At 34.2% G+C, this 10,052-nt stretch overlaps 1 protein-coding gene and 1 non-coding gene across 2 annotated transcripts; both read left to right on the top strand.

The window, feature by feature from the left end:
- The first annotated feature begins 731 nt into the window (after positions 1-731).
- On the top strand, positions 732-804 carry TRNAF-GAA (transfer RNA phenylalanine (anticodon GAA)). Its single transcript has one exon. It is a non-coding gene; the product is annotated as a tRNA-Phe (tRNA).
- Positions 805-4,375: 3,571 nt separating this feature from the next.
- Positions 4,376-9,298, top strand: LOC140749129 (putative odorant receptor 92a). The gene is made up of 7 exons (XM_073082158.1): positions 4,376-4,430; positions 5,627-5,798; positions 6,229-6,325; positions 6,996-7,097; positions 7,662-7,750; positions 8,487-8,553; positions 9,221-9,298. The coding sequence occupies exons 1-7, from the start codon at positions 4,376-4,378 to the stop codon at positions 9,296-9,298; spliced, it is 660 nt and encodes a 219-aa protein (XP_072938259.1).
- The last annotated feature ends 754 nt before the right edge of the window (positions 9,299-10,052 follow it).

The raw sequence follows: 10,052 nt of genomic DNA, 5'->3' as shown, positions 1-10,052 counted from the left end.
GTATAATTGAGAAACCGCCTCATTTTGTGAAGTTGGTTAAAAAAGACTATTCTCGTAAGGGACGTACAAATACCTTAGATAAAATGTATTTATATTTAGTATTTTTAAACATCAGCATCAGCATCAGCATCAGCTGATATTAATCTGAAAAAATCAGCATCAGCATCAGCATCCGCTGATCTAGTAAAAACCTGCATCAGCAACAACCCTGATTCCAGCTTAGTCCTCAGGGGTAGCGGCGCATCTGTGGCACTGGCGCATTATAACTGGTGCGGAGAAAAACCACTTCTTTCACTTCGATTGTATAGTCTCTCAATATTGCTTTTTGTATCTACTACGAAGATTTTATAACGTTTTCTACTTATGGATATGATTAAAAACGTTATATTTAACGTTAGTTATTAGCTTAAATGATAAATATTGTTCTAAGGCAACTTAACAACGTTATAATATACACAGTAAACAGTAATTGGCTACAAACATTTAACATTTGATATGCTTTATACGACTTAGTTACGAAAAAAATTAATACCCTGATATTAAAAAATAATGTAATTGAAAAAATAGCCTTTTCCATACTAAGAATTCACTTCATATAAAAATTTCATCAAAATCGGCCTGAGATTTATTTTCGCATTTAAAATTTTAGTACGGATTTTAGTATTTATATAAAACGCATTGTTGTCGTTTACTGTCCCAACTAACTCCAAATTTCGCAATGTTACGTACCAGCCGAAATAGCTCAGTTGGGAGAGCGTTAGACTGAAGATCTAAAGGTCCCTGGTTCGATCCCGGGTTTCGGCATCACGATTTAGTGCTCGGTCGTTTTTATATTTGTTCTTTTTATAAATATTGTTATAAAATTATAATCATTTTTTACATTCTCAATGAATATTTTTACCCAAAATGATTTTTTAAATATTTTTTACAGATAATAAGCAGATCTTGGTCATATTTTACTATTCTCAAAAGAAGGTACAAACCACCTGAGATTCTTTATAATTAAATTAAGAATAATTTGTATGTTAATGTGCAAATTAATCAAAATAAATACCTAAATATTAAATTCTTAGTGAATATCATCATTGTACCATTTTAATTTCATTTTGTGAATATTTTTTTTTTTACGAACCAAACACAATATACATAACTTTGTTCTACGTAGTTAAGTAGCTTAAGTGACTGAGAATGGGTGAGTGACTAAACACTCACATTTCCACGTAAACGTTAAGCTATCGAACATTCTTGTATTAAAACGCTCAGAGGACATTCCATACATACAAAATATTCTTCGATTTATCACACTTCGATTACAAAAGATGCAAAAATCAGATGCAGCTAATCGAAATTTAACGATAACAATCGAATCGATATGTGTCGATTTAATTTTTATATGTACAAACTATTTATTGGTTGTGTGAATTTTCAAAGAGAATACACAATAAGATCTGGTACATTCGTTTTCAACACCTATAATTTATGTCAGCTTTGTAGTGACAACTCAATTTTCGAAACACAATGTTCTATACCGTTAGGGTTGATATTTTTATATAACAAGTTTTTATTGATTACTAGCTGACCCGGCAAACGTTATGCCATATAAATAAAAAAAATGTTAAGGGTGAACAACCCTTATCACTTAGGGGTATGAAAATTGATAGTAGCCGATTCTCAGACCTATTGATTATGCATATAAAATTTGGTGAAAATCGGTAAAGCCGTTTCGGAGAAGTACGGTAACTAACATTGTGACACGAGAATTTTATATATAAGATATAGAAGTCGCAAACGAGCATGCGTGATAGTAAATGACTAATGCCGCCCATAGACATCTGTAATCAACCATAGGTAAGATTAAAGATTCCTACACAGGAGATTTCTACCTGAGTTCAGCCACAGATGTGTTGCAGCTTGTTTATTGTTACAATAAAACTAAGTACTTTATACGTAAATTAATATGTACTAATATACAGTAATAGGCTACACAATCACGAAACAACAAATAATCTCGGAACATAAAATACAAATAAACTTAGAAAAAATACATTCGCAGCATAAGATACAAATAAACTTACCTGTACAATAAGAAATAAATAAGGGACCCTTCGATAAATATAGGTGGCAGTAGTAATAAGGGTAACAAGGTAAACAAGAGCAATATTTGGAGCGCAGTAATAGTGGCTCCGGGCACTGGCGCATAATAACCGGTGCGGAGAAAAAACACTTCTTTCACTTCGATTGTATAGTCTCTAAATATTGCTTTTTTATATTTGCTCCGAATAGGAATATAGGTAGGTAAGTAGGAATATCTAATCCTATCTGGGATTGATTACAGATGTCCATGGGCGGCAGTAGCCCTTTACCATCAGGTGAACTGCATGCTCGTCTGCTACTCCTATATTATAAAAAAAAGACAAAAACAAAACTACGCTCTAATATACACAGTAAACAGCAATTGGCTACAAACTCACAAAACATGGGAAACAAACTCGCAGCATAAAATACAAATAAAATTAGAGAAATACACTACACGAAATAAATAAGGGACCCTTCGATAAATATAGGTGGCAGTAGTAATAAGGGTAACAAGGTAAACGAGAGCAATATTTGGAGCGCAGTAATAGTGGCTCCGGGCACTGGCGCATAATAACCGGTGCGGAGAAAAAACACTTCTTTCACTTCGATTGTAGTCTCTCAATATTGCTTTTTGTATCTGCTACGTATTCGTAGAAAACGTCATAAAATATTTTTATAACGTTGTCTACTTATCGATTTTATTAAAAACGTTATATTTAACATTAGTTAGTAGTTTAAATGATAATATTTTGTGCTTACCTAACAACACCTTAAAATAAAATCTTGTTATAATTAAACTAAATAACCACATACGAATTTTTTTTTTTTTTAATTATTTTTGTCTATTTGCAATTGTACTGTGTGTTGCAATATGCTTGAATAAAGTATTTTCTTTCTTTCTTTCTTCTTTCTTTAAAATTAACTACTTTCTAATATATATAGTCCACAGTAATTGGCTATACATTCATAAGAGATGGGAAAAAATTCACAACATAAAATACAAATAAAATTAGAAAAATACACAATACGGAATAAATAAGGGACCCTTCGATAAATATAGGTGGCAATAGTAATAAGGGTAACAAGGTAAACGAGAGCAATATTTGGAGCGCAGTAATAGTGGCTCCGGGCACTGGCGCATAATAACCGGTGCGGAGAAAAACACTTCTTTCACTTCGATTGTAGTCTCTCAATATTGCTTTTTGTATCTGCTACGTATTCGTAGAACACGTCATAAAATATTTTTATAACGTTGTCTACTTATCGATATTATTAAAAACGTTATATTTAACATTAGTTAGTAGTTTAAATGAGAATATTTTGTGCTTACCTAACAACACCTTAAAATAAAATCTTGTTATAATTAAACTAAATAACCACATACGAAAATTAACTACTTTCTAATATATATAGTCCACAGTATTTGGCTATACACTCATAAGACATGGGAAAAAAATCACAACATAAAATACAAATAAACTTAGAAAAATACATAATACGAAATAAATAAGGGACCCTTCCATAAATATAGGTAGCAGTAGTAATAAGGGTAACAAGGTAAACGAGAGCAATATTTGGAGCGCAGTAATAGTGGCTCCGGGCACTGGCGCATAATAACCGGTGCGGAGAAAAAACACTTCTTTCACTTCGGTTGTATAGTCTCTCAATATTGCTTTTTATATCTGCTACGAATATTTTATAACGTTGTAGATATAATTATGACTGATAACGCTATTTTGAACGTTACTTACCATTTAATTTAAGTAATAATATATAATTATAGATTCAGGTGCTTGCATCCAGCACTGATTTGAAATGACTCAAATTTCAATGGTGGTAGAGGTGATACGGTACCATCCACACTCATTTCTAGCATGAAGCAGTCCCGCGTTTCGGTGGAATAGTGTGGATACTGACTGACTTTTAAGTAATTCGACTATCTTAATCCTAGGAATAGCAACGCATCTGTGTTTATTTGGCTTCAGGTAGACCTTATTCTATATAGAGTTGGCTATAAAATTATAGATGTCTATGGGTGGCAGTGATCAATTATCTTCAGATGGCGAGCAAGTTCATATGCTAGTTAATTTTATAGCACAATAAAATAGCACAAAAATAGAATTGCCGTGCATTTCAAACGAAAATGTAGCAGGGCAAAAATTCTTATTTTTTCACAACCCTGACGCTATGCATAAATACTAGCTTCTAGAAACGGTTCTAAAACATCCGATTTACTTAAAACGAACAACAAAACATTAAAAGGCTTCAAGTAAACATGTGCCGTTCTCTTCGAAGCAAAATGGATATTCCTTCCTTTGACGAAATTTTCAAACAGATAAAAATGAATTTCTGGCTCTCCGGAATATCTTTTGGATCTTCGAAAATTAGCATAAGATTCTATATTTTGGTATTTTCTATTTCAGTGACAGCTGTGTGCGAGGTTGCATTTTTTATTTCGAAAATTTCCGCCGAAAATCTCATTGAGTTAACTCGACTTGCTCCGTGCACCTGTATTGGGATACTTGCGAGTTTAAAAATTATAGTTATTGCTATGAAGAGGGAGAAGATTTTTGAGTTGACTAATTGCCTTAGTCGTCTGTACAAAGATATGGTTGAAGAAGAAACCAAAAGAAATCTCGTGAAACAAGAATTTGTATTTCTCAAGAATCTTATTAAGTACTTTTATGTTCTGAACGCCGTTCTTATTTCTGTCTACAACTTTTCTACGCTATTTATTATCGCTTATCGCTATAGGACTACTAATGAAGTCGTTTTTACTTTACCGTATGCGGTTTTGGTACCATTTTCAACGAACACATGGCTTAAATGGTCCGTGGTATACCTGCATTCTATAATGAGTGGTAAGTAAGCGGAATATTTAATTATCATTCAAAATATATTCATGCTACTTTATAAGTGATGGCTGTTTACGTTTTAAACGTGAAGAGGAGACCCTTTTGCAAATAGCCTTGTAAGTATACCTTTGCCGAGTGGAAAATAAAACGCTGTGTAAAAAATACTAAATATCTATTAGTAGTAATTGACTTTGGATAAACATAGGAAAAATATCAAAAATTTCATCTAAAAGCCGTTGGAAAAAATGGTTTACGTAAATAGAGTTGACGTATACCTACCCGCCAGTTAAAAGTCAAATTATTTTTCATATTCTCTTTATTTCGCTTTGTGTATAAAGTTTGAAATCGATATAATATCGTGTTCTTGCGGTTTAGTAGGAGTTAGAACCCTCTGTGGTTAGACTCCGGTACAATGTCACTGTCAAGTCAACAGCACTGTCAAGCGCTGCTGTATTCTGGTTTGGACGGTTACACATACTTTTCCGAGGCGGATTTGTGGCAGACCTGCGGTAGGAATCTAAACTTATGTATCTCGGGTTGATTACAGATGTTGATCCGCACCATCAAAACTGCATGCTTGTCTATTACTACTATATTAACAACATTTAATACTATAAATTATAACTCCGCTTTAAAACATAACTTACGGGAAAATAACGTTCATTATACATAGCAATTACTGAGAACATATTAATTTGCAGGCTTCATTTGCGTTCTTTATTTTACAACGGTCGATTCTCTTTATTTCGTAATGACTACGCATGTTGCTAGCCATTTTGCTCTTCTCAGCAATGATTTTAAAGACTTGGACGGACATACCACAGATATACTAAACAGTATTGTTAAAAGACATCAATATATTTTAAGGTAATGTATTTAATTTTTTTATCTACTTAATAAAATTCTAATATAACTGATAGTGGCGACTTTCCATAACTCGTCAAGAGATGGGGCTACAGAAATCTGAATCACGCTATCGAAGTTTTCTCAACATCTTGTACCGTATTTATCCCAAGCGTTCCAGCTTAGTCTTCAGGGGTAGCGGCGCATCTATGGCCGACGTCAGGTAGGAATATCTAATCCTATCTGGGTTTGATTACGCTAGTTCATGGGCGGTAGTAGCCACTTACTATCAGGTGGACTGCATACTCGTCTGTTTCCCCCATATTATAAAAAAAAACTTTCAATAAACAGACTAGCCTTTTTACCAAACGCGCAGTTTAACTAATCTCATATGTGCATCAATATACGTTACAGCAAAAACATACAAAGATTCCATATATTTTTTTACTTCTAGCTTAGCAGAAGATTTAGATAACATTTTCGCCGTACCCAACCTGTTAAACGTGTTGGTGGGTTCACTTGAAATATGCGCACTTGGGTTTACCTTAACGGTAATGTATGACCTTTAATTAACTCTACTGTTATTTATTCGTATAAACTATTTCAACTAACTGTTCCTATCATCATGGCTTTAAATATCTGATATATTAAAATAATATATCCATGCAGATTCAAATATATTAATTTTGTAAGTTAAGGCCTTGTTTCCTGTCACGCGATTTTTTACTCCCATTCGTGACCTTCCCGCACGTGTGCTATATCCTATCGTTTCATAGACATTTTTCTTGTCTTATTGTGATACTCACATAGACCGCGGAAATACTGCAGTGGGTTCATTTTTGTGTGATGTGTCTATCCGCGTGCGGGTATACCCGCATTATAAGAAAAGTGTTGACAATGTGCCTTTCCTATCACACGTGTTTACACGACAGAACTCATGCAATGCAACTCACTCGTGCGGACGCATGAGTTAATTTCATCGTTAGTTTAATATGCACTTATACGTGGGTAAGAAAGAGACTGTAGATAGTTGATTAATGTACGCGGGTGGGACGCGCGTGTACGTACAGCTGTGTGACAGGAAAGAGGATCACAATAAGCACGACTTTTGTGTTTATTAGAATGTCGAAATTATTGATTGATATAATAATAATATCAATTAATGTCAGATAATAGTTTTTATTTTAAGAATTCCTAATTTGAAATATATTCATATTTCAGATGGGCGAATGGACTGAGACTCCCGGTGTTATATTATTTTTATTTTCCGTTTTGCTGCAAATATTTATGATGAGTTTCTTCGGGGAAAACATTATTAAAGAGGTATTAATTAGTTCTCGATAATGGTTATTCATGTATTCTACTGAGAATATTAGTTAACAGCAATAATGTGTTCGAATAAGGCTCTTTCAGCGCTAATCTATTCGAATGAGGCTCTTTCTTCAAACTTTTTCATTCGAAACTAATTAATTAACAGGTTAACGTTGAAGTTTTCTACGATAATATAGATAATAGAAAGATAAACAAACATAAGTGTCATCTATTAGGGCTTATTTAGCGTGATGGATTGTAAACTCAACGTTTTTCATTCGAAATCTGGGTCAGTAATTGATAAATTAGTTCTTAAAGTATGTACCCAAACATTCCTAATTTTATTTAGGGAGTACATGTAGCAGCGTACACAAAACCCGCAGACAACAGTCGGCGACTGTCGTCAGCGACCGACAAGCGACCAAAGTTGCCGGTGACAAGCTGTAACATCCTACAACCGCCGCCGACTGTTGCTATGACGATCGCGACACGAACTATCGCTCAAGTGTTCCCTACTTAAACTAATTTTTCTACGATGATATTGACATAATTATTAAAATTGACAACATATTTTAGAGCAGCAACGTTGGAAAAGAGGCGTTCCTATGCAAATGGTATACAATGGATCAAAGATCTAAGAAGACAATCCTACAATTGATGCAAAGGTACGAGTAATTATTAGACCTCGATTTTACGTTTGCTATTCAGCTTATTACCATGTTATTGACTCCTTAAACCTTACTTTACACGGTTAATTAAAAGTCTTCTTCATTTGTTGCTCTATATTAATAGAAAGAGAATCGAATTTATTATTAAGTTTACTTATCTGAAGATCGAACTCTGAATCCTTTTGTATGGCAGACTGGTATTGTTATTCCTACATAAATTTTCTCACATAAAGACACACAGACAAGTACACACGTATCCATACACAGGACTGAAATGTTAATTTATCTTTAATATTTCTGTATGGTCTGCAATTATTATGAAGGTGGTAGAAACCTTTGTGGTGCGACTCCGGCGGCACGAAACCCACACCTATTTCTACCTAATAACAGCAGTGTTAGGCGCTGCTGTGTACCGGTTTGAAGGGTGTGGTAAGGGAGACAGACTTTTCCGAGGCGTTCCAGCTTAGTCCTCAGGGGTAGCGGCGCATCTGTGGCCGACCTCAGGTAGGAATATCTAATCTTATCTGGGGTTGATTACAGATGTCCATGGGCGGCAGTAGCCACTTACCATCAGGTGGACTGCATGCTTGTCTGCTACTCCTATATATTATAAAAAAAAAAGTTATACCCCGGACTAAACATTACTTATCTGACAACATTGAACAATACACTGTAGTTCTAATGTTTAAGTTTTCAAAGTTAATTTAAAATAATAATTTATTTTCTGAACTAGATCATCCAGGCCACAAAGGTTAACTGCATATAAGTTCTCTACTATTTCTTACGAAAGCTTTATCAAGGTAAGCACATTTTATAATAGTTTTTAATAAACAATAGGAATAAAGTAAATATTTAAAGTTGGTAGAACCTGTTGTAATTCGACACAATCGGCACACCTGGACATTTCTGCCTCATAAATCTGCTGTGTTCCGGTTTGAAGGATGTTATGAAAAGAGAGATTTGTAAGGGATATGCTTATCTGATACATTCCCTCAGTCTTCTGGACATATTTGGCGGACTTACGTTTGGACTTAACTAGAAATTTTGACCTGACCCCGGGAAAGACGGCGGTATGTGTGATCGCATACCGTCGTGTACATCGGACGGTATGGTGATTCAATCTCACTTGGGCGGAGCCCGACGGGGCAGTGCGCTGAGAGGACTCCGGTTGCGTTCCTTTGGAGATCCCGGACTCCTCTACGCAGCGCTGAGGACGGCCACCGGGGGGTTTTAGTGCGGTAAAAATCCCACATAACCCCGTGTCCTCACGGCACCGGGTACCTTTTGAAGGTTTCCCCCTCGAGAAGAAAAATAAAAAGGAATCTTGACCTGAGTTGGTCTCAAATGTCCATCGGTGGCAAGAACCGAACAAGCAGGTGATCTACAAGACCGTGTGCCACTTTTATATTTAAAAATCTTTATTTTTATAGTTACAAGAAATATATGTAAAAATATCGTTTTTTACAGATTATAAGCACTTCGTGGTCATATTTTACAATCTTGAAAGCGGTTTATAAGCCTCCAGAAGTACAGAGGAATGAATAAAATGAAACATAAGTAATTAACCTTTCAATAACATCACTGTAGTATTAACCTTTTTTTGCTTGTACACTGAATAAATAAAAATCAAAAAGTTTTTTCGTAGTCTTACTTACTTATTTGACACTACATATAAAATAATACCCTAAATATTCTATTACGACCCCTAGGAGTAAACGACGACCTAAGAATTTACTTAAAAATATGTAAGTAATTCCAAAACGCAATTAAAAATTATGAATTTGCAAAAAACATAATATCAAATTAATTTAGCACGTGGTCTACCAAAACACGAAAAACACGGTACTTACTCTACGAGACATAAAAATTGGGAACTAATAATTTCAAAAAAAAATATAAAAGTATACATTTTGAGTAACTTTTACAACGTACCGTGTACCTACGTTAAAAGTAATCTTTAAGATGATATCAAAGGCAATGACGTGATTTCTGAAACAAACAGGATTTGATTTAATGAGATATCACTGTAATAAAAAATCATTTAATTGATCTACGTAAATTTAAAAGATAATGTTTATCTCTTCAATTTACGTATAAATGCTATCTGTTAGGTACATGTGGTTACTATGCTTCAAATATAATCAAGTCGTTCTTATCACATTAAATTATTGAATTTTATGTGTGCAGCAAAAATACAAAGGACTTCAATAACTACAAACTATAAAATTATTGATTTTAACAAATGCTGCCTAACTACGTATAAATAGGTACACTGTAAAAACAAACAGTTCAACTGTCT

Source organism: Epargyreus clarus, unplaced genomic scaffold, assembly GCF_041222505.1.
Source record: "Epargyreus clarus isolate Ecla_fem2 unplaced genomic scaffold, WU_Ecla_fem_2.2 ptg000017l, whole genome shotgun sequence".
Taxonomy (NCBI): domain Eukaryota; kingdom Metazoa; phylum Arthropoda; class Insecta; order Lepidoptera; family Hesperiidae; genus Epargyreus; species Epargyreus clarus.
This window is presented reverse-complemented; position numbering and strand designations above follow the sequence as displayed.

Bases quoted from the DNA above. Each gene is read 5' to 3' on its own strand.
- LOC140749129 (XM_073082158.1), top strand. From the start codon at position 4,376: ATGGATATTCCTTCCTTTGACGAAATTTTCAAACAGATAAAAATGAAT. The intron at 4,431-5,626 runs TCTCCGGAATAT...GAACATATTAAT, and splicing joins GATAAAAATGAATTTCTGGC to TTGCAGGCTTCATTTGCGTT. The intron at 6,326-6,995 runs GTAATGTATGAC...TTCATATTTCAG, and splicing joins CACTTGGGTTTACCTTAACG to ATGGGCGAATGGACTGAGAC.